Source organism: Leucopleurus acutus (genome assembly GCF_964270905.1).
Source record: "Leucopleurus acutus genome assembly, chromosome: 14".
NCBI lineage: Eukaryota > Metazoa > Chordata > Mammalia > Artiodactyla > Delphinidae > Leucopleurus > Leucopleurus acutus.
Window position 1 is genome coordinate 60,128,217 of NC_139156.1, and position 25,214 is coordinate 60,153,430.

A 25,214-nucleotide genomic window follows, 5' to 3' on the forward strand; every position below is an offset into this window, starting at 1 on the left:
GTCTTTGTTTCTGTGCGAGGGCTTTGTCTAGTTGCGGCAAGCAGGGGCCACTCTTCATTGCGGTGCGCGGGCCTCTCACTATTGCGGCCTCTCTTGTTGCGGAGCACAGGCTCCAGACACGCAGGCTCAGTAGTTGTGGCTCACGGGCCTAGTTGATCCGTGGCATGTGGGATCTTCCGAGACCAGGGCTCAAACCTGTGTCCCCTGCATTGGCAGGCAGACTCTCAACCACTGTGCCACCAGGGAAGCCCTGGGTCTTGTTTTTGTATCCATTCAGCAAGCCTGTGTCTTTTGGTTGGAGCATTTAATCCATTCACATTTAAGGTAATTATCAATATGTATGTTCCTATGATCATTTTCTTATTTGTTTTGGTTTGTTTTTGTAGGTTCTTTTCTTCTCTTGTGTTTCCCACTTAGAGAAGTTCCTTTTGCATTTGTTGTAGAATTGGTTTGGTGGTGCTGAATTCTCTTGGCTTTTGCTTATCTGTAAAGCTTTTAATTTCTCTGTCGAATCTGAGTGAGATCCTTGCCAGGTAGAGTAATCTTGGTTGTAGGTTCTTCCCATTCATCACTTTAAATATATCGTGCCACTCCCTTCTGGCTTGTAGAGTTTCTGATGAGAAATCAGCTGTTAACCTTATGGGAGTTCCCTTATATGTTACTGGTCGTTTTTCCCTTGTTGCTTTTAATAATTTTTCTTTGTCTTTAATTTTTGTCAATTTGATTACTTTCTGTCTTGGTGTGTTTCTCCTTGGGTTTATCCTGCCTGGGACTTTCTGTGCTTCCTGGACTTGAGTGGCTGTTTCCTTTCCCATGTTAGGGAAGTTTTCGACTATAATCTCTTCAAATAATTTCTTAGGTCCTTTCTCTCTTCTTTTTCTGGGATGCCTATAATGCAAATATTGGTGCATTTAACGTTGTCCCAGAGGTCTCTTAGGCTGTCTTCATTTCTTTCCATTCTTTTTTCTTTATTCTGTTCCATGGCAGTGAATTTCACCATTCTGTCTTCCACGTCACTTACCCATTCTTCTGCCTAAGTTATTCTGCTATAGATTCTTTCTAGTATATTCATTTCAGTTATTGTATCATTCATCTCTGTTTGTTTGTTCTTTAACTCTTCTAGGTGTTTGTTTTTAAATTCTTCTTGCATCTTCATTTCTTGCATCTTCTCGATCTTTCCCTCCATTCTTTTTCCAAGGTCCTGGATCATCTTCACTATCATTATTCTGAATTCTTTTTCTGGAAGATTCCCTATCTCCACTTCATTTAGTTGTTTTTCTGGGGTTTTATCTTGTTCCTTCATCTAGTACATAGTCCTCTGCCTTTTCATCTTGTTTATCTTTCTGTGAATGTGGTTTTCATTCCACAGGCTTCAGAATTGTAGTTCTTCTTGCTTCTGCTGTCTGCCCTCTGGTGGATGAGGCTATCTAAGAGGCTTGTGCAACCTTCCTGATGGAGAGACTGGTGGTGGGTGGAGCTGGGTGTTGCTCTGGTGGGCAGAGCTCAGTAAAACTTTAATCCGCTTGTCTGCTGATGGATGGGGCTGGGTTCCCTCCCTTTTGGTTGTCTGACCTGAGGCAACCCAGCACTGGAGCTTACCCTGCTCTTTGGTGGGGCTAATGGCAGACTCTGGGAGGGCTCATGCCAAGGAGTACTTACCAGAACTTCTGCTGCCAGTGTCCTTGTCCCTGCAGTGAGCCACAGCCACCGGCCGCCTCTGCAGGAGACCCTTCAACACTAGCAGGTAGGTCTAGTTCAGTCTCCTATGGGGTCACTGCTCCTTCCCCTGGGTCCTGATGTGCACAGTACTTTGTGTGTGCCCTCCAAGAGTGGAGTCTCTGTTTCCCCTAGCCCTGTCGGTGTCCTGCAATCAAATCCCACTAGCCTTCAAAGTCTGATACTCTAGGAATTCCTCCTCCCGTTGCTGGACCCCCTGGTTGGGAAGCCTGACGTGGGGTCAGAACCTTCACTCCAGTGGGTGAACTTCTCTGGTATAAGTACTCTCCAGTTTGTGAGTCACCCACCCAGGGGTTATGGGATTTGAGTTTCTTGTGATTGCGCCCCTCCTACTGTCACACTGAGCCTTCTCCCTTGTCTTTGGATGTGGGGTATCTTTTTTGGTGAGTTCCAGTGTCTTCCTGTTGATGATCGTTCAGCAGTTAATTGTGATTCCGGTGCTCTCACAAGAGGGACTGAGCACATGTCCTTCTACTCTACCATCTTGAACCAATCTCATCTGTTTTTCCCTTTAAATGATGTCAGTCTTTGCTTCATTAATTTTGAGCTCTGGTATTAAGTGCATACATACTTAATGATTATGATTATTGTCTTTTCTTGATGAACTGGCCATTTTATCATTATGAAATATTCCCCCTTTATGTTTTGTAATACGCCTTTTCTTGAATTCTATTTTGTCTGGTATTGATTTAATTACTCCAGCTCTTTGGGTAGTTATTGTTTGCATGGTATGTCTATTCTTTTATGTTAAACCTATCTGTGTCTTTCAGGTATATCTCTTCTAGACATAGAGTTGGGTCTAGTGGCCTTTTAGCTATACTTTTTTGCATTTTATATTTTAGTGGTTTCTCTAGAAATTATAACTTTTCATGGTTTACTTAAAGTTAATATTGTACCACTTCAAGTGAAATGTAAGAACCTTGCATTCGTACAGTTCCATTTCCCGTCATTCCATCCTTTATGCCATAGTTGTCATTTTGTATTTCCTCTATATATGTTATAATCCCTATCATATAATGTTAGCATGTTTGTTTTCTACAATTATATTTTTCAGTAAATTAACAGAAAAAAATAATTTTTATACTTAGCCACATTTACCATTTATTCATACTTACCAGTTTGAGTGTTTTTCATTTATTTCTGAATATCTAAAATTTTATCTGGTATCACTTCCATCAGTTTGAAGAACTTCCTTTATCATTTATGGTACGAATCTGCTGGCAGTTAATTCTCTTAGTTTTTGGTTTATCTGACAATGTTTTTATTTCACCATTGGGTACTGTGATTTGTGATTTTTAAATCTCTCCAAAGCACCGACTCAGGTTTTATAAGCACAGTCTTGCTTATTCAACACTTTCTGATGGATTTCTTAAGATTTTCTAATATAAGATCATGCTATGTGCAAACAGAGATCATTTTACTTCTTCCTTTCCATCCTGGATGCCTTTTATTTCATTTTCTTGATCCACATAACTTTTTAAAACAGCATTTGTCTCCTTGCTTGTTTACATATTTATTTTTGTTTGTTTAAAATAATACCTCCTCTTACCTTTGTAGAAGCCTTTGGAAAAAATTAATGAAATCATGGAGGTTATGTATGTGTATGTGTAATACCACAGGGTCGTTTCTCCAGAATAGCTTTGGTTGTATTGCTTTGTTTCACAAAACAGATTTGACAGCATCTGCAAATCCAAAGATGTAAGATTTGAAGTCATCACTCATTATTAAAATAAAATTAATAAGCTCCTATTTATATTTGCATACCTTTTTTTGAAAAGTCCAACTAAAGACAATAGATTCACTTTAAAGAACAATTATGTAGGATGAATCACTGTCTGTGTTAAAATTATAGGATGTACAAAATAGAATGATTCAGGGTAATGGTAGCAAAGGAAAGTGCAACCTAGTGGTTAAAGAAAAAAAAGATAAAGTGTTTCTTTCAAATGACTTCAAACCATTTCCTGGGATGTTTAGTCTCTCCATAGAGTTCATGCCTCATTATCCTTGTTAACAGAGGCAGTGGTACAAATTATACAGTCTTATCTGATATCCAAAAATATGTTTGGTTTTGAGATAGATGATATTGGCATTTATTTTGACTTCTTAGATTGTTCTATCTGTGTAACTTTGGAGTCCCTGAGTGTAAAAGATAGATATCTAGGGGAAACTGCCCTAGATTCATACTAAGTAAGAGGAAGAAGCCAAGTGTGTTCATTTCCCAGGGCTGCTGTAACAAATTACCACAAACATGGTGATCTAAAACAACAGAAAGTTATTTCACAGTTCTGAAGCCCACAAATCTGAAATCAAGATGTTTGCAGGGCCACACTCCCTCTGAAGGCTCTAGGGAAGAATCTTCCCTTGCCTCTTCCAGCTTCTGGTGGCTTAGTCACTCCTTGGCTTGTGGCTGCATATTACCAATCACTACTTCTGTCTTCACGTGGTCTTCCCCCTCCTTCTCTCTTCTGTATATCTGTGTGTCTATCCTTTTTATATCTCTTGTAAGGACACTTGTCATTGGATTTAGGGCCCACCTGGTATCATCTCAAGATCCTTAATTACATCTGCAAATCCCCTTCTTCCAAACAAAGTCATATTCACAAGTTCTAGAGGCTAAGATGTAGGACATATCTCTTGGGGTGGCCACCATTCAATGCACTGTAGCAACCAAGACCTAAATATCACTCATACATAGTCTACAAAGTAAGGCAAAAATAGAAACAAAAAAGTATATGAGTTTAATTTACCATGAGAATATTTGTATTGTCTGTTTAAAAACTCGTTTTTGGGCTTCCCCGGTGGCGCAGTGGTTGAGAGTCCGCCTGCCGACGCAGGGGACACGGGTTCGTGCCCCAGTCCGGGAAGATCCCACATGCCGTGGAGCGGCTGGGCCCGTGAGCCTTGGCCGCTGAGCCTGCGCATCCGGAGCCTGTGCTCCGCAACGGGAGAGGCCACAACAGTGAGAGGCCCGCGTACCGCAAAAAAAAAAAACTCATTTTTTTAAACCTAATTATACTCTTTGCATGGCTAACTTCTATTTCTTCAAAGAGGCCTTACCTGACTACTCAATATAAATTATAAAAAAACTAACTATATTGTCTGTAGCTTTTATAGTTTTTTAAAAAAGAGGCATTAACCTAAAATCTTCTGCCTTCACTACTGTCATCAATTCCTATCCATAAATTATAGACATGGTCTTGAATTTTCACAAATATGACTTATCAGGTAGAGCAGAGACTACTAACTGTGATATTTTGTACATAGATAGTAGGCCCTCAATAAATACTTATTAACTGAATTATGCCTCATCTGTCCAGGAGCTCGAACAAACAAAAGTAAGCATTATCCTTGATTCTGTACTCGTTCATCCCCATATTTATTTCTTCAATAAATCGTGTCCCTGCTTCCAAAACATCCTGAATCTGACTCTGTTTCTCCACCTAGCCTACTCTAGTCCTGATCTCTTTACCTAGGCTTACAGGGCTCCATATGGCATGGCTCTTATATACTCTTTGAGTACATCAAATATCACTTTCTTACCAGTTCACTCCATTCCACATGTTCTTTTATATTCTAGATATATCAAGTTCATTCCCACCCAAAAGCCTTTGTTCGGGCTGTTCCTTCACTTCAAGTGCTCTTTCCCAGGATCTCTGTGTATTTGGCTCCTTGTAACTCAGGTCTCATATAAATCACTTTCCTGGTAACTCCATCAGCCTGTATCATAGGCTTTATCACTACCTGATATTTTCTTGTATATTTATGTGTGCATTTATTATCTGTCTCTGTTTACTAGAATGCTTATCTGTCTTGTTCCTGGATATATTCCCTGTGCCTAGGACAATATCTGGGATATAGTAGACACCCTATAAATATTTGCTCAATAAATGAATGAGTGAATGAACATCTTGATAGATGTGAAAAAGACATAGGATCTCAAGCCAATAACCCCTCACCTTTGACAGTAGACCCAGAGAACAAATTCATGTCATGAATTCACTGTGTACTATAACCCCTATCTTTTAGACTTAACATACATTTCACCTTCATCCGAGCTTAAGGGGGTCATGATATCAGCAATGTTAAGTGATGTACTGCAGGGTGCATGCAAAGACTAGCCTGTGCTTGGCTACCGTTCCAAGTTCCTTCCCTCTGCCAGATGTGCCTGTCTTCACTTCCTTTGCTCTGCCAGATGTGCCTGTCTTTTGCAGGCTCTCCTTGCACTCTCCCCTTTGCTTTTAAACATTCCTGATCCTAATAGTCATACTAGTGATTTTTCCATTCGTTTGAGTTCTATACCAATTCTCCTTCCACTGAATCATGGAATTTCACTGCTGAGATGAATCTTAGAAGAGAGGAAGAAAAGTGTAATAGATAAGAATACTGGATTTGAATCTTGGCTCCATCATTGACTAGCTGAGTAGCTCTGGGCAATTTCTGAATTTGGTTTCTATGTTTTTAGAATGAGGATAATAATATCCACCTCATAGGATTGTTCTGAGGATAAATCTACACAAAGCACTTAACCTTGTGCCTATCAAGCAGTGAATGTTTAATAAATGCCTGCTGCTTCCATTATGAGGTTGATGATATAACCAGATTTAGTGTGGTTCATCCATTCATTCAGCTAGCAGCATAGGCACTATGCTGGGCACAGGGTTCTACTCTCAAGAAGCTCATAGTCTATTAGGGGAGAAAGAAAAGGATACAAGCTGTTCACGTTGTTGTGATAGGTGCTAATGAGGGCCTCTGACCCCTATGAGGGGTGGGGAAAGAGTGAGGCAGGGGTTGGCACAGGAGTACTTTTGTCTGCCTGCTGCTCTGTCTCAGCTGTCTTCATTTTTTCCCAAAAGGTTAGGACCTTCAGAAATTGGCACCTTTTAGAGGCCCTGGCACTCTCTCTTCCTTGGCTTCTTTAGAGCTTGCAAACCTGTCTTTAGACATAATTTAGTACAGAATTTCTGAAACGGCATCGTGAAGGACATTATATACTGCAATATGTTAATGGTTTTGTGGGTTTAAAACAAAACCCAGAAAAAGTGTTCCATGGTTCAAATAAGTTTGGAAAATGCCAGGTTATACAGAATTTCTTCCTGCAGCACTACTCCTGCCAACTTTTTAATATGCTAATGTGCATTATTAATCTCCAAGAGAGTGATATAGTTCCCAAACTTGACTTGCCTCAGAATGTCTTTAACAACTTATAGAGCTAATGTTCCTCAGAACAGTTGGAGAACCCAGGCAGGTGGCAACTGCAGATTTACATTCCAGCGTGATGTAGTCCCTCAGAGTGAAAATGCCAAATTTCATTGTGGCTATTTCTTTAGTTCTACGTGGTTCATGTGAGAATGACAACTCTCAGGCAAGAATGACATGTCTTTGTTGAATTTTGACCATTTGGAGAAAGAACCTTTCTGCATGAACTATAGTACCTTTCTACTATAGGTCATCTCTTTTGTTTAGCACTTAAGAGGAATTGGTTCTATTGCTTATTCATATACATACTGGGCATAAAATTAGATATATAACCTCTCAAGGGCTGTCTGAATGATTTACCTAGTCTGCTGAAGAAGGTAATGGAAAATTGAACATGGGTCCTTCCCCATGGCATCCTATGATGGAAGAGTTAGAAATTATTTGAGTTGGAGCTCTAGAATGAGCTATGGCCTGTATGACTTAGAGTATTCTTATTTCTGCCAAGAGAATAAAAGGTTTCCAGGTATGGTAAAGCCCCATTATAAGCACTTTAGGATATTAGAGATTTGGGAAACTTGTAGGTTCAGTTGTGTCCCCCGTGTACTTTGAACTATAATACAGGAAATAATCACACAGATATAGGCCATGGCCTTTAGTACTCATGCCCCAGCACAAGCCCACTTAAACTGAAAATCATAATTTATGACATGGTTGTCCTTAATTCTTTATAGTTGTCCTATACATACAGTTTACCTTATTACCTGACAAGCCAAGAAAATAAATAGTAAAACCTGTGGCATATCCCCTACAGGATACTCTCTGCAATCCCAAGTATTTTTACTGAAAGTTAGGTAGTATTATCCCCCATTTTATGAATAAGGAAATATAAAATGAAACAGCTTACTCTTGGTTACCCTGCTAAGTAGAGCTAGAATTCAAGCTCAGGTCTCTCTGATCCCAGTCTGTGTTCTTTCCACACCATCATGTTGTCTCTCAGTATATCCCAAAATGCTGCTGGAATTTGAAAATCATTGCTGAAACGCAATCCAGGAGGAGACAATGCAGGTTCACCATTTTGAACTGTGGTTCTCAATAGCTTAGGGAAGACAGGCTCTAGGCTATTTCCTCCCAGTTCCCTTTGGCTAAGAGTTGACCATTCTTGGGTGAGAATAAAGTCCTTTTGGTAAACTATGATGTTTTGGAGTTAGTGTCCTTCTCTTGAAGATGAAATATGACATTTTCGCCCTACAATTGTCTCTTCTGTTCAGGACCAGGTTCTCCCACTCAGACATGCTCTGACGTCTGTAATGCATACCCTACAGTGACACAGACTCCTGGAGTTGTCTAATCTAGCTTCTTATCCCACACAGGAACATCTTAGTAGACACATCTGTGTTCTTCACTTTTCTGACCATATTACTTTTTTTTTTTTTTTTTTTTTTTTGCGGTACGCAGGCTTCTCACTGTTGTGGCGTCTCCCGTTGCGGAGCACAGGCTCCGGACGCGCAGGCTCAGCGGCCATGGCTCACGGGCCCAGCCATTCCGCAGCATGTGGGATCTTCCCGGACCGGGGCACGAACCCGTGTCCCCTGCATCGGCAGGCAGACTCTCAACCACTGCGCCACCAGGGAAGCCCTATATTACTTTTTGGTGAAGAAACCAATACACAAAAGCCTAAAGTTACTTAAATAAGGTCATGTAGCAAGGAAAGTTAGTATCCCTTTAAAGGATACCACAGAACAGAAAAGACATATGTATATACTAAGCTGTCAGTTTCTGAACATCAAATTATAGGATATACAGATGTGGATAGACTTCTCAGCTTTTAACGATCCAGCTGTTCCTCATCACCTCTACTCATTGGTGTAGCAATACTTTGTTATACTTTTAGAGACGATTCCAACATCTAGCATTTATTGAGAGCTAAATATATGCAAGACATTTGTAAGCATAAATTTTGGGTTTAAACTCAAACCTGATTTTGAGTCCCTGCTACTCACTAGCTTTGGACTTTGAACAAATCACTGAAACTCTCAAAACCTCAGTTTCCTGATCTGTAGAACGGTGATAAAGGCTACTTGCCTCAGGGCTATTGTGAAAATTAAATGAGATAACCCTAAATTACTATACTAGATTGAAATTATGACTATACACAGCTGCCTGCTCTGTTTTCAGCCCCAAGGTACTGACTTTCCTCTGCCTGTTTATCTTATTTTTTTAGTTAATTAATTAATTTTTTATTATTATTATTTTGGCTGCTTTGGGTCTTCATTGCTGCGTGCGGGCTTTAGTTGCGGCAAGCGGGGGCTACTCTTCTTTGTGGTGCGCGGGCTTCTCATTGCAGTGGCTTCTCTTCTTGCAGAGCATGGGCTCTAGGCACACGGGCTTCAGTAGTGTGGCACACAGGCTCAGTAGTTGTGGCTTGCGGGCTCTAGTGCGCAGGCTCAGTAGTTGTGGCACACGGGCTTAGTTGCTCTGCAGCATGTGGGATCCTCCCAGACCAGGGATCGAACCCATGTCCCCTGCATTGGCAGGCAGAGTCTTAACTACTGCGCCACCAGAGGAGTCCCAAAAAGTTATTTAAAAAAATAATAATCCTAGAACCTGATGAGGCTTAATTTTGTTCTCTTAGAAAGTAGTATCTACTGCTTTTTTCAGTACTTTTTGAGATTCGTATTAGTTTAGAAGTTGTAAGTGGGTTTTTTTTGGTATTTTTTAAATAGGAAAATTGGAGCTTTTAGTTTCTCCTAAGTTTCATCATTCATCCAAAAATTCTTGGGATCATTGCTTTCAGAAGGCATTATCATTATTTAACTTCTCTGTTCCTAGGAATATCTAAGCAGTATTAATATCTCTAGTATCCACAGCATTCAAGGGGGAATTTTCTACTGGACTGTAAACTCTTGAGGACGAGAACAATGTTTTCCACATCTTTGTGTCCTACTCTGAGCCTAGAAGAATTATGTATATTTATGCGGTAGATATTTAATTAATGTTGAATAAATGAGTGAATTAATTCTAAACATGGTCAGATCCTGAAAAGGATGCTAAAGCTCTAATAAAAACCTAGGGTGAGGGGGAGAATGATAGGAGTATGACACCTTCCCATGTCATTAATTTCCTTGACACATGGGCAAGTCACAATTTCTCTGACCTCAAGTTAGAGTTATACTAATTACCTCCAAGCGTTCTTCCAGATTTGAAATTCTATAAATAATCAGCTTCTTACTGAATGTTGTAATGTTTTAAGGGACATGTTTTAGCCCAAATACCCAAATCTGTGTGAAAATGAACTAACTTATAATTATCAGATACATTTGAAATCAGAGCAAGGCTGTTGAATTCCCAAGAGAAGTGTGGCAGTTTTAATTTGTTTTCTTGTTAAGAAATTTAAAACTTAATTAGATCTTGGCTAGTGCCTCTATAAGAGCTAGTTTATGGAGCTTGGTATAGTAGTTGCAGAAAAGTGACAGTTCCATAAAATATACCTAGAATGAGTGTAGCTGTATATAAAGTATGATTTGAGGAACGTCAAAAGGACATTCCCAACCATAAATACCTTCCCTACTTAACTTTCTTGCTTATAACAAATTACTACAGATTTGCAGCTTAAAATACCACCTATTTATGCCCTAGTTTCTATAAATCAGGGTCTGAGAATAGCATAACTGGGTTCTCTGCTCAGAGTCTTAACAAGGCAGAAATCAAGACATCAGTAGGACTGCTTTCTCATCTGGAGTTCATAGTCCTCTTCCAAGCTCACCTGGGTTCTTGGCAGAATTCATTTCCTTTTGGTTGTAGGAATGATGTCCCTTTTTCTTGTTGGCTGTCACTCGCAGCAGACTGCTGCAGTTCCTTGCCGTGCGGCCCTCTCACAGGCCCTCTTACAATATGGCAGCTCACTTCTTCAAAGCCAGCAGGAGAATCTCTTTCCCCCAGTGTGCTGAGATGGGTTCTTATATAACTGTAATCATGGGAGTGACTATCCCATTACCTTTTCCATATAAAGTAACCTAATCACAAGAGTGGTATCACATCCTATTCACAGATCCTGCCCACATTCAAAGAGAGGAGATTTTACAGGGTGTGGGGATGTTGAGAGCCATCTCAGAATTCTACCCACCATACCAGAAATTACCACCATTCTATTCTTTGAGGACTTCTGAAGATATGGACATTTTAACTGATCTAAGCCATGTTATCTAAAAAGACGTTAAGAATGGCAGTCATAAAATTTTAGGGCTAGAAAAGAGCTTAGAAATCATTTTACTTAAACCCTTGCTTTATTCTTTTAACCTCTTTGTTTACACTTGAAGGAAAATGACTTGCTCAAATCACAGCTAGCGCGATGCAAAACTGAGACCAGAGATTCAGGTTCACTCACGTCCATACCACTGTTCTCTTTAGTACGCGGGATCCACTGCCATGAGAAGGACCTAGAGAATTCTATTGGGAACTCAGTGCTTTTATGGGAAGGCAGAAATAGGGAAAAGTTCACAGCAAAAATGTATGGGAGAGCATCCCCAGACAGCCATAGAATGAAGGCAGGAAATGGGAATGTCATAAAGACGTGTGGGGAAGAGGTTATGGGAAAAAAGCTCCTATTTTCTAAATTCTTTTAAAGTTTGTGGAGGCAAGCCCCTATGCTTCAGTTTGTTATTGCATTTTGTAAAAACATTTATGTGTGAAGAAGAGTGTTGGCCAGGATTTCATTCATTTAAGACAAAGTCATCAATTTTTTAAACACAATTATTCATGATGTAGGCAGGGAAGCTCAAATTCTGAAAGAAATATTTGCTTCATGAGGCACTTTCTCTGCAGAGACCTGATTTTTTTCCCCTAATTTAAAGTTACTTAGCAATTCTAAAGATTGATTCTGGCTTAACTATGTTGCTTTGAATATGTTGTGATTTAGTAAAATTATATATAAGTACCCCAAGGAGGAAGGGAGCTGCTTTAGGGATTCATGATTACCACTGGGGGAGAGAGGAGAGTGAGGGTAGGCTAAACTGCCAAAACATCCTCTTAAATAGATAAGTGAGAACATCAGCCAACATTTACATCCTACTATGAAAAGGATCAGAAAGGAATTATACCAACTGGGGAAGTATAGAGATTACTTTTTAACGCATGTGCTGCTTTTGGGGGGCTTAAGGGGTTACTACCCTTAGAAGCCTCTGAAGGTTTTATAAGACACTTGCTAAGGTGAAGAGTATTTAGCCTTTTGGCATAATTTCAGCAAACTGAACTTAAATATCTCAGTTGCTTTCAACTTTAGCCATCAGAGATTCAGACTGTGTTGAAGCTGACAACCCACAGCCCACCCATAGCCCACCAAAGAAGTCATTTTGTAAAGGGGGGGATAAAAGGCACTTCCTCCTCAAGATTGAGGTTAGAGTAATATGAGGAAGTGGTTATCTAAATAATGATACATCCTCTTGGTGGAATACTGTGCAGCTGTTAAAAAAGAACTGTTTATGTATTGGAATGGAATTATTTCTTAGATATATTGTTAAATGAGTCAAGCAAAACCATTTAATATACCACCATTTTGTGGGAAAAAGTGAAGAATAAATATTTGATTTTATATCTATAAAATATTTCTGGGGAAACTGGAGATATTGGTTGCCTCTGGACAACTAGGGGGCGGGGGTATAAGTTTGGGAGGGAGATTTCAGCCCTTTTGTACCATTTGAAACCATTTGTACCATTTGTACCATTTGTACCAGCCCTTTTGTACCATTTTGTACCATTTGAAACAGCTGAATGTATTATCTAATGAAAAATAACTTTTTAAAATAAAAAATAATGAAAATTTAAAGAGTCAAAGAGGGAAAAGCAAGTTAATATGGTAAATTGGTCTCCGAATAAGACCTGGCTGTGTTATAAAGGTTTCCCTGCAAGGAGACTTGACTGGCCCCCTGCAAAATCTCATCCCCACCTGCACCTCTGTTCTAGCTCTCTAATCAGGCATTAGCATCCTTTCCTGCTTTCAGTACTTTACTCAGACCACCACCCCCCATCACCTACTATTGTACCTGCCAACTCTGGAGCAGTATGTCTCTTTAATCCTTTAGAATTAGGATCCAAAATGTACCTCCAACGAAGTACAGTCTATTCCACTGTGACCCATATGTGTCCGTTAATGTCTGATAGTTCTCCTATGTACTTCTCCATCTTAATGGTTTGTATAGTTTCTCCCACTGAACTGTGATTGCCCTCTGAGCATGGCACCTGAAACCACTGCCTAATGGTACTGATAGAAATGCTTGCCCTTTGTGGACAAAATGTGTTGAGCGTTAATGACGCCAGATACAATACTGGACAATGGCAATAAACCTTACTGTAAATCAGTTTTACTAGATTAATCATGTAAGCCCATTGAAGCAGTCATCTGGGATGATGCTCTGAGATTCAGAAAACCTGACCACAGGTTTTCTCTGTGGCATACACCAGTATTTAAGAGCCAGGATCACCAGCATCACCTCTGATGGTGGACTGCCTGAGCACACAGAGGGGGTCAACCTGCCTGCAGCTCAGAAGCACCGTGCAGAACACAGAATTGTTATATTTTTCATTATTAGTATACTGCATTGCTCTTGGCTCCTTAAATTGCTTGTCATCCTAAATATTGTCCTTTCCTCCCCACCCACACCCCCTCAGTCAGGCTGAAATGTGTATGTTGTATTAGCCAAAGTATCTTGGAAGAAGATACTTCCAAGAAAGGACAGGTGCTTTTTAAAGGAAAATCCTTTCCCCGTCCCTGCCTTCCTCGAAGTCATCTAGGTATGGATTTAAGAAACTAGGACCTCTGCATCATAAGCCCTTCCAAAGCTGAAGCAGAAATGTCTTCCCTTACTTAACCTTGGCAGTCACCAGCCAGCTTTTGATTTTCTCCACTGCAGTCCAGGAAGACAGGAATAATCACATGGCCGCACAGCTAGAGACTGTCAACCCAACGTGGCATATCACCTTTCTAAACATCTTTGCATTAGGAAGAGACAGGCAGTTCCTAACTGGGTCACACTGTCTGTAGATCTATCTATGCATCAGAGGTATAGAAGCTCCCAGGGCCACCTTTGTTTTATATGCTTTTCACTGGGTTGCATTTTAATAAACTTCTTTAAGTTCTTAAAATTGTCAGTATGCATTCCAAGGGAATGCTAATGTGTAGGGCAATCAGATCTGTGGTCAAACTATAATGCTGGCTCTTCACAACCCCTAGTTGTTACTCAGTTATTCGTCCCTGCCCACTAGCAAGGAGTAATCCCCAACTTGGCTTTTCTTTCATCTGAGCTCTTTCTCTTGTTTAGAGTGACAGATTAATGGGAATTCCCTGGCAGTCCAGTGATTAAGACTCCGCGCTTTCACTGCCAAGGGTGTCGGGGAACTAAGATCATGCAAGCCATGAGGTTCGGCCAAAAAAAAAAAAAAAAAAACAACAGAGTGACAGATTCATGGGGGGATCCATTGTCCATATAAGGGGTCGAGTGGATCCAGTGTGTATAGGGAAAAGAGCATTGGCTGGAAGTCAGAAGACCCTGATTCTAGACCCAGCTGTGCTACTAGTTAGCTTGTGACCCTGAGCAAGTTATTCAAATTCTCTGCATTTTACCTTTCGTCTGAGGTCTCTTCCAGTTCTAAGATTCTGATTCCAAGTGGATGTCTGGGCTCTTATCCCTCCAGAACTCTCCTTTCCTCTGTTCAACTACTGTTGTGAATACTTTTATGTAATATAGCTTCTGACATTATAGTCACACAAACTCAGTATGAGTTTCTGTCTGAGGCTGAATTGCCCAGTCATGGACTGTGCCAGAGAGTAAATTGGGGGTCCTGGCACAATTCAGATTCTGCCTGGACTTTTCAAAAAGCCAGATGGTTAACACATTTTTGAGTGCCAATTCAGCACGCTTCTGCAAATTCCTTCCCACCCCAATCTAGTAGAAACCACCCAATCTCATGTCCATCTATTGTTCAGGCAGCTGGCCCAGATTTGTACCAAAGGAATAGATAGGCCTTGGAAACGTAGGCTTCTCCAGGGTGACTTCATGCTCCATAGAGACATCTTTCAGATTAGAACCCCAACCATCAATCAATTAGCATCATGAAATAAGGGAGGCCCAAATTCCAGTACCAACAACTGGTCTGCATGGAGAAGTTGAGATCTGGGGCAGAGGGGGTGAGGGATTGTTCTCCTTTCTGTGATTTAATTATGGCTTTGTGGTTCAGAGATGTGGAAGCAAATCTGAATGAGCCAACTCTCAGGACCAGCTGTCAAGCACTTGGCTTGTAATCTGCTGTCATCCTACTTGTCCCAAGTGCTCTTGGCTGTACAGCTCACCAGCCAGTTTAATGTTTGTTTCCTCCACTGCTGTGATTCACACCCTGGGGGCTTATCTGAGGATCTTGAACTGTGAAAGGGCACCCCAGCCAGGCTCTTTGCTGGCTGGTAACATCCCAGTGGTTTGAATAACTTAGCTCCTGTAGTACAGATGGCATCAGAGCCCTCTCCATGTGAGATGGAACATATTCTGTAACTGTTCTGTCAAGAGATGGTATTTGTAATGAGGGATTCCTGACAGTGGCTTCCAGAAGTCCCTGTTCTACAACCACTTAGTACCACTTTAATGAGCTTTCCACTAAAAAAAAAAAAAAAAAAAAAAAAAAAAAAGCCAAGAGCTCTCACTGACATTCTTGGATATTATTTAGTTAATGGTTTATTTAGAGGAAAGAGTCTATCTTCATGGGGAAAAGGATAGGCACTTGGAGCATCAAGAAGAATTAGCACTACTATATAGCACAGGGAACTCTACTCAGTGCTCTGTGGTGATCTAAATGGGAAGGAAATCCAAAAAAGAGGGGATATATGTGTATGTATAGCTGATTCACTTTGCTGTACAGTAGAAACTAACACAACATTGTAAAGCACCTATACTCCAATTTTTAAAAAGGAATTGGCAGTAGGCACTCTGCCCTGAGAAAATGGAACTGGGAAAGAGAAAAAGAGGGTAGTTATCAGTTATAACAGGTGTGGTATTAGTGTGAAAAAGGCCTGGTTAACAAACATTGGCAGAGAAAGGAATGGTTAACATAAAGCATTCATGTTTATCTACGTAGAACAGGTTTTGAGCCACTTCTCAGGACACATTTCTGTGGCCGCAAAGGGTAATTCAGTAAATGATCACAGTTTGAGAGCATCCAGTGTTTTCTGATCTGATTCTCTTTTCACTGAGCAATCTTCTGTGGTGAACTGAGTTTCCTTAGTAGATTTTCCTACTGAGAAGTATAATGGCCAGCTGTCATCAGTTTAGTTCTCTTAACAGTTACTATTTTCATTGTAAATTGGCCTTCTGGTTTCTCCTCTTTCCCCGGGCCATTTAGTTAGCAGGAATCAGTTCTTCCTGAGCCGACTGAGAGAATCAAGTGTCTAGACCTACGAGGCTAAGTTTCTAAACCCTAGAATTTCTACAGTCTAGTAGAGGCCCCATCTCCCCCATCAGCACTTAACCACATCTCGTGAACATCCACACAATAATATATTCTGCTTAAGTCTTTTAGTTCCAGGGGATGTTGATTCCTCTTTCACTGTCGCATCCCGGGAAGAGGGGCGGTATGAGCAGTAACCTAAAGCTGCAGGAGGAGGAATCTGACTCTTCCCGCTCTCGTGAGCAGCCTAGTCCCCCTCCAGCCAGAGGCTGTGGACACTAAGGTACAGCCCAGCTTGTGGCCTTTATACTTTTCTTCTGCCCTTCGCCACACAAGATCTTCAGCTGTTTCTGTGCCTCCACCCCTATCCCTCACCCTCAGATTCTAGAAAACGCCAATAAACCATTCCTTGCACTACTAAGCCACCTCAGCAGCTATCCTGTGGCATCCTGTCATTTGAATATGAGAATATTATACCTAAAGAGAATATTATACCTAAAGAAATCAGGTGACTCCACCACAGCAAGTTGATGGAGCCAGGACTAGAGCTCAGGTCTTGTGACTTGCAAGCAGTTTTTCTACTGCATCTCCTTGCTCCTCTGCATTGTTCTGGCATTTGTATCAGCTGACCTCAGGGGCCCTGTGGTGAATATAATGGAGGCTATAGAGGTGAAGTGAAAGAGCAAATGCAGAAAAACAATGACAAGAAAGAACTGAAATTATAGGAATGAAATAAGCAGAGAAGGCACACTGCCTTTAGTTTAAGTTCACATTGCTTCTAGAAGAATCTAATCTGAGGTTTATAGATAGGAACACTTCATTGCTGGTTGGTTCATAAATAGAAATTCATCTTTTTCTTTCCTCTGAGTTTTACCTCACTTAAGAGTGTGTCTATAAGCAATAATATAATTTATAGATGTAGCTGGATCAGGCTTGAGGATAAATGGCAAAGAAGGCAGGGGAAATTGCCTAGTCCCTCCTGGCTTGTTTTTTGTGAGAACCCAGTTCTCACGTGATTGCTAGTGTTTAACAGTAAATGTCAGAGAAAGAAAAAATGGCAAGAGAGAAGAGAGTTTCTGATGAGATCTGGAAAAAGAAAAAAAAAGAGAGACTGTATTGATCTAGTGAGATGGGGCCACTGCTTCTCCCAAGCGGCACAGTTGGGAAAGACAAAGTGGCTGATGGAAAACCTGTTGGGAGGAAGGGCAGGAGCTCAGCCATGCAGATTCTCCACTGTTAGTCAGTAACGGGTGGGTGAAGCCTCAGTGCACTCAGACAAGTCTCCTTGTTCCCCACTTCCCCATCCTTTCTCTGCCTCATTATTTCCTTGACTTTTTGTTATTGTGTTCTTTCCAGTGGGAGGGAAATGCCAAGACGGAGACTATCAGGCATTCTTTATTTTTTTTCAAGGCACTCTTCTGGTAATAATTTATTAGAAAAGCCACCACTGCATGCTGAAGACTTAGAATTCCATCCTTAAATATTATGTGGATTTTCACTTTTTAAATTTTTATTGTGGTAAAATATATATAACAAAAGTTGCCATTTAAACCATTTTTAAGTATGTAAGTCAGTGGCATTAATGACATTCACAGTGTTGTACAACCATCACCACTATTTCCAAAACTTTTCCATCACCCCAAACAGAAAATCTGTACCGATTAACCACTAACTCCCCAGCCCCTTGTAACCTCCAATCTACTTTCTCTATAAATTTAGTATCAGGCATTCTTACTTAATTATATATACCTCCTAAATTGTGGCAGCAGTAGAAAGAAAATGGAATCTGAAGTGAAAAGGAAAGGGGGTTATGGATTAAAAACTGAATTACCATTTTCTTAAATGTGACGTAAATACACTTGAAAATTTTTTATTGTGACTGAATAGTTTTATCCTTCCATTCAGAGAAAGCAAAATGAAAGTCCCTCTGCTGTGCTAACTCAACATCTCTCTTCTTTCAGTAACCATGCAGCAGGTGGCCAGGACAGTGGCTAAAGTGGAACTCTCAGATCACGTGTGTGATGTGGTGTTTGCGCTCTTTGACTGTGATGGTGAGTGGGGCCCTCTGGAGTCCGGCGGAAAAACCAAGCCTTACTGCCCTTGAAGTAGACACTTTTATGATGGAGCCTTGCAGCCAGCTCCAGGGTACCAGCCTAGACTGCTTCAACTTCCCCATTTCCCACATCAGTAGCTCAGCCCTCAGACTCATGACATTGAGAAATATCACCCCTGGTCCTGGTTTGTGTTCTCCATTTCTTCTTATAATTCTAATTTGCCTATAGGCCTAAATTCATTTATGACCCTAAGGATCTTAAAAATAAAAACAAGGGAATTCCCTGGTGGTCCAGTGTTTAGGACTCCCCGCTTCCACTGCAGGGGGCACGGGTTCGATTCCTGGTTGGGGAACTAAGATCCCGCATGCCGTGTGACACGGCCAAAAAAAAAAAAATTAGACCCAGCTTACTGCTTAGTAGATAGGAACACTTGAATATTTGAATGTCTCTAGGAATCAGATGGTACTGGTCACTCCACCACCCAGGGCACATTTCAGTCATTTACAACCCATCATAGCATTCCAGCTGCACACCAAGGTCTGTTGTGTCTGTGAGCACTCTGCAGTTTATTTAGCCCATTTAAGAGATCCTGGTTCTGCTCTGGCCTTATTTCTCAGCTATGTTGGCTGATACAATGATGATAATATTAACAATGGAGGCTCACAGTTTTTTCTCTCTCTCTTTTTTTTTTTGCCTTAAATTTATTTTTACTTTATTTTTATTGGAGTATAGTTGATTTACAGTGTTGTATTAGTTTCAGGCATGCAGCAAAGTGAATCAGTTATACATACACATCTATCCACCCTTTTTTAGATTCTTCTCTCATATAGACCATTATAGAGTACTGAGTAGAGTCCCCTGTGCTATACAGTAGGTCCTTATTAGTTATCTCACAGTTTTTTCATTGCTTACTATGAGCCGGATACACTGTGCAAGCTGCTCATTTAATCCTCTGACACAGGAGTAGTTATTAACCACATTTTACAGATAAGGAAGCTGCAACTCAGAGAGGTAAAGGAGTTTTCCCAGGAGCACAAAAGTAGTATTAGATAGCAAGTCCAGGATTTGAACCAAAAGTGCACTGCCCCCCTCTGTACTATATGACCTCCATTCCCTGTCTCACAGCCAGGATTCACTGTTCATCTTCTTCCAGGAAGCTAGGCTCACAGAATTCAAGAACAGATCAAAAGCTCCTGCATGTGTGAAACCTTCCCTTTTAATCCCAGCATAATGAATCACTCTGTTTTTTTTATTCCTTAACTTGGTTCAATTTGTCCACATTGCTGCATGTTACACTCCATCTCTGTGTATGTGACTTAATGTCCCTACCAAATTGTGAGCTTTTTATGGGTAGTTACAAGTCCTATCCACCTTTGGAACCCCCCTCCCCTGCAAATAGGACCTCAGACAGTACTTTGCACATAACAGGTGTTCATTAACTTTTTGTTTGTTTTTTATTTTTAGTTGTGCCAGGTCTTAGTTGCGGCAGGTGGGTTACTTAGTTGTGGCGTGCAAACTCTTAGCTGTGGCATGCATGTGGGATCTAGTTCCCTGAACAGAGATCGAACCCACGTCCCCTACATTGGAAGGTGGATTCCCAACCACTGCACCACCAGGGAAGTCCTCATTAACTTTTTAAGTTGAACTTGAGTTATTTAAATCTCCCCCCTGAACCCACAACCAAGGTCTGAGTGAATGGAAGCCCCAGAGCGAGGACAAGGAGAGTCCTCATCCACAGGGAAGGGTGATTATTCTCTAGAGCTGCCCTGTCCAATATGATACCACAGTTACATGTGGTTATTTAAATTTAAATTAATTAAAATTGAATACAATTTAAAACTCACTTCTTCCAGTATCACACGTGGCTTGGTGGCTCCTGTATTGAAAATAGCACAGATAAAAACGTTTCCCTCATCGCAGAGAGTTCTAATGGACAGCACTGCTGCAGAGAGAGTAACTCTCCCCAGGTTTTGTTTTTACTCTAATCACTTTTAGGTAGTTTGAGTTTTTTTCCAAAGAACATTTTTATAATTTTTGAAGCCAGTATCCAAGAGCTGGTTTGTGAAGTGAATATGGGAGTAATGGCAACCAGCATCACAGTTCCCCTCTTCTCCTGGGAAGTCCTGGGAAATGTTTGATTTTCCAGCCTTTTAGAAGGAGGCTCTATCAATATCTACTTCTATTATCTTTAAAAAATCATTTTATCTCTGGGACCTAATTTTTTAATTGACATATAATTGACATATAACATATTAGTTTCAGGTGTACAACATAATGATTCAATATTTGTGTATATTGCAAAATGATCACCATAATAAGTCTAGTCACCATACATGTTACAAATTTTTTTCTTATGAGAATTTTTAAGATCTACTCTCTTAGCAACTTGCAAATATGCAATACAGTGTTTTTAAATATAGTCTTCATGCTGTACATTATATCCCCATGACTTACTTATAACTGGAAGTTTGTACCTTTTGAAGCCCTGCACCACAATTCATCCACCTCCATCCCCCACCTCTAGCAACCTCTAATCTGTTCTATATATCTATGAACTCAATTATTTTTGTTTGTTCGTTTTAGATTCCACATATAACTGAGATCATACAGTATTTGTCTTTCTCTGATTTATGTCAGCATAATGGCCTCAAGGTCCATCCATGTTGTCAAAAATGGCAAAGTTTCCTTCTTTTTATGGCTGAATAATATTCCATCGTACACACAATATATATACACACACACACATATCACATTTTCTTCATCCATTCATCTGTCCATGGACACTTAGGTTGTTTCTGTGTCTTAGCTCTTATAAATAATGCTGCAGTGAACATAGGGGTGCATATATCTTTTCAAGTTAGTGTTTTTGTTTCTTTCAGATAAATACCCAGAAGTGGAATTTGGATCATATGGTAGTTTTATTTTTAATTTTTTGAGGAACTTCCATACTGTTTCCCATAGTGGCTGCACCAATTTACATTCTCTCCAACAGTACACAGGGTTCCCTTTTCTCCACATCCTGGCCAACACTTGTTATTTGTTGTTGTTGTTGTTGTTAACAGCCATTCTGACAGGTGTGAGGTGGTATCTCATTGTGGCTTTGATTTGCATTTCCCTGATGATTAGTGATGTTGAGCATCTTTTCACGTGTCTATTGGCCATTTGTATGTCTTCTTTGGGAAGCATCTGTTCAGGTCCTCTGCACATTTTTTAATCAGGTTGTTTGGTTTTTTGCTGTTGAGTTGCATGAGTTCTCTGTATATTTTGCATTTTAACCCCTTATCAGTATATGATTTGCAGATATCCTCTCCTGTCTAGTAGATTGCCTTTTCATTTTGTTGATGGTTTCCTTTGCTGTGCAGAAGCTTTTTAGTTTGATATAATTCCACTTGTTTATTTTTGCTTTTGTTACCTTTGCTTTTGGTGGTAAATGGGGTTTATTTTCTTTTTGTTTGTTTGTTTTAGGGGTTTTTTGTTTTTGTTTTTTTTAATTTTTTTAATTTTTTTTTTTTTGGCTGCATTGGGTTTTCTGCTGCTCACGGGCTTTCTCTAGTTGCGGCGAGTGGGGGCTACTCTTCATTGCCGTGCGCAGGCTTCTAATTGTGGTGGCTTCTCTTGTTGCAGAGCATAGGCTCTAGGTGCATGGGCTTCAGTAGTTGTGGCACACGGGATTCAGTAGTTGTGGCTCACTGGCTTAGTTGCTGCATGGCATGTGGGATCTTCCCGGGCCAGGGCTCCAACCCACCAGGGAAGCCCGGGGTTCATTTTCTTAATCTACAGAAAAGGGAAGTAGATATTAAATTCGAAAGCCATTGTCATTTCTACCAGTGCAAGATGTTAGGTCAAAATGCCAGGGGACAGAGAACTCCAATTTTCAAACAGACTTGTTTGTCACAGAATTTAGAGTTGCAGTCACAGATCACACATGCACACAAATGACATTCAGTCATATATCCAATTCACAGGTAACAAAGGCCGTTCAGACTGGTCAGCCCTGGCCTTAGGGAAGCAAGAAGCAAATCCCAGAGTAGTTTGAATGAAATAACCTCAGGTTTGGGGAATTCCCTGGTGGTCCAGTGGACTCTGCGTTTTTACTGCCCGAGGGTACAGGTTTGATCCTCTGTCGGGGAGCTAAGATCCTGCAAGCCCCACCACCAAAAAATAAATAAATAAAAATAACTTCAGGTTTTCTCATCTTAAGCTTCTTTTTATACAAAATATGAAGAATCCTATTTAGACCTTTTTGTTCTTTTAATTGCATTCTTAATAAGCCATATTACTGATTAACTTTCAGCCCAGCCAGGCTATTTTTTAAGTTAAAGTATAATATACATACAAAAAAATGCAAATACCATAAGTGTGGAGCTTGATAAATTTTTAAAACTTGAACACACCCATGCATCATCCTGAAGCAGCACATCACCAGGACCGCAGAGCTGCCTGGTGCTGCTGCCCTCCGGTCACTTATACCCCCGAGGGCGGCCACTTCCCTAACTTCTAGTGCCATAGGTTAGCTTTACCCGTTTTTTGTTTGTTTTAATCTTGCTCTGAGGTATCCCTGAGGCTGCCCATGCTCTTTTCAGACAGCAAACATGGGCCCGTTTAGATTTTCAGGTACTCTATACAGAAGTAAACCAGTTATTCCCTCTTACCACTTTCTTCCCGGACTGATCATTAGTAGAGGTCTGTTTGCTAGCTTCCTGTCACCACCAGTAATGGCTGCAATTCTTTTAATCAGCAGACATTTACTCCTGAGCATCTAGTCAAATGGTAACTGTCCTCTACTTTTGGAGTGGTTACTATTCCATGTGGCTTGAGAAGTGACCTTGGGTCAGACCAGATGCTCTTAAGGTTCTCCTCTAGACCTGAGAGTCTGCCACTGAAGAGGGTCAAATGAGAAGCCATGAGAAAATGGGCTTAACCCAAAGCCAGGTTTTGATTTTAGTTTTCACCATGAAAAGCCTCATCATGTCTTACCTGGACTATTGCAGCAGCCTCCTAACTGGCTCCCATACTCACTCCATCTGTGCCACTCCAGTCTATCACCATCATCCAGCTAGAGAAATCTACCCAAAATGGAAATCTAACTACATCTTACTCCCCTCTCCCAGTCCTTTCCTGCCCTGAAGATAAAGTGCAAACCCTTTCATAAGGATACAAGATCCTTGAGGACCTGTCTCCTGCCTTCCTCTTTGGTTTACTGGCCATACCCCTATCTTTGTGTGTCCAGCAATACCTAACTCCTTGTAGTTCTCTAACAGCTGTGCTGCTTCCTACAGGTGCCTTTGCTTATGCTACTACCACTACTGGAATGCCTCCCCCGTCTCACTCCCCTCTGCTTGGCCACTTCCTGCTCATCCTTTGGGATTCAACTTAGGAGTCACCTCCAGGAAGCCTTTACTGACCTGTACTTGCACCCTCCCCAGCCTGGGTTAGATAGTCTTCCTCTGTGCCGCCATAGCATCCTCTGTTTACCCCATTATGGCATTTACCATACTATTGAAATAATGTACTTGCCTCTCCCATAACCTGATGGTATTTCAAGGGACAAAGTCATTTTTATCTCTTTATTCTCAACACCTAGCACAGGACCTGACATATATATTCTCATTCAACTTCTGTCACACTACACGGAACTATCACTGAGTTGCAATTGGAAACATCAAGGACAGTACAAACCAGTTCATTTTTAACCAAGAGAATTGAGTTTGGCTGTGAGAGAGCGCTAGGCTTTGGGACCTACATGATGTGAGCAATGGAATTGTCTCATTGTCTTTGTTCCAAGGCTGTCACTTATCCCTGTTGTGTTTGCCTCTTCTTCTAGGCAACGGAGAGCTGAGCAATAAGGAATTTGTTTCTATCATGAAGCAACGGCTGATGAGAGGCCTGGAGAAGCCCAAAGACATGGGCTTCACCCGCCTCATGCAGGCCATGTGGAAATGTGCACAGGAAACTGCCTGGGACTTCGCTTTGCCCAAACAGTAACCCAGAACTGCATGAGGAGCCGCGCCTCCAGGCCAAGCACCCTGGCCCCTTGGGCAGAGCCTTGGCACAGTCCTCCCCGCTGCTGCTTCCGGAAGTAGTGCTCCCCTCCTCCTGGGAATGATCTCAGGACTCATCAAGTTTCCCCTCTCCCAGTGTTCTGATAGGCCCTGGTTCTAAACCAGTGATTCTCCCTAGAGGTCCTCAAAAACATGAGCAGGTCCTAAAAGCGCAGACCTTTGGCACGTTCAACAGTACTACCCATTCAAGCACCCTACAGACAAAGAATGCAGGACCCATCCATGTACCTGCCAACCCTGGGAAACACCCATTTCTTGAGTCATCTTGGTGTGGATTTATATTAACAAGAACATTCCTTGCTTCTCCTCCTGCTGGTGTTTTTTAAGCTACAAATTGGGAAAACCTCTGGCAGAAAAAGGAAATCAGTGATGAATGATAACGAGGATGACCCAGGCACCCTGAGCTGGTGGGAAGCCTGGGCCAGAGGAAGGATCTGTGTCAGTCCCCAGGGTGGCTCTGAGGCAGTGTGCACAGTGGGAATGGAGCAAGATTAGGAATTTAAAGTAGCTGCTGCATGGCTCTCTCCACTCCCTTCTTTTCCTCCCAGGCTCCCTAAGAAGACTCCAGCACGACTGTGCTTATTAAATGAGCGGCAGTGATTAAGCTCATGGCCCCTGCGAGTGCCATTTCCCCTCCAGGCGTGTGCCTCTGAAGCTGAGTCCTGGCTCAGAGCCTGTCTGCCCTGTCTTAAACACTTGTAAAATAGCACTTTAATTATAACGGTTTGCAGTAAAGCCC

The 25,214-nt window shown here is 41.2% G+C and overlaps 1 protein-coding gene across 2 annotated transcripts in view; it reads left to right on the forward strand.

Moving 5' to 3' along the window:
• MICU1 (mitochondrial calcium uptake 1) overlaps nt 1-25,214 on the forward strand; it is a 198,250-nt gene extending 173,036 nt beyond the window's left edge. For both annotated transcript variants that reach the window (XM_082855096.1, XM_082855095.1), the window contains 2 exons: nt 18,321-18,410; nt 24,238-25,214. In XM_082855096.1, the coding sequence (XP_082711222.1) occupies nt 18,321-18,410; nt 24,238-24,398 (251 nt within the window). In that variant the 3' untranslated portion in view covers nt 24,399-25,214. The remainder of the gene's footprint in view (nt 1-18,320; nt 18,411-24,237) is intronic.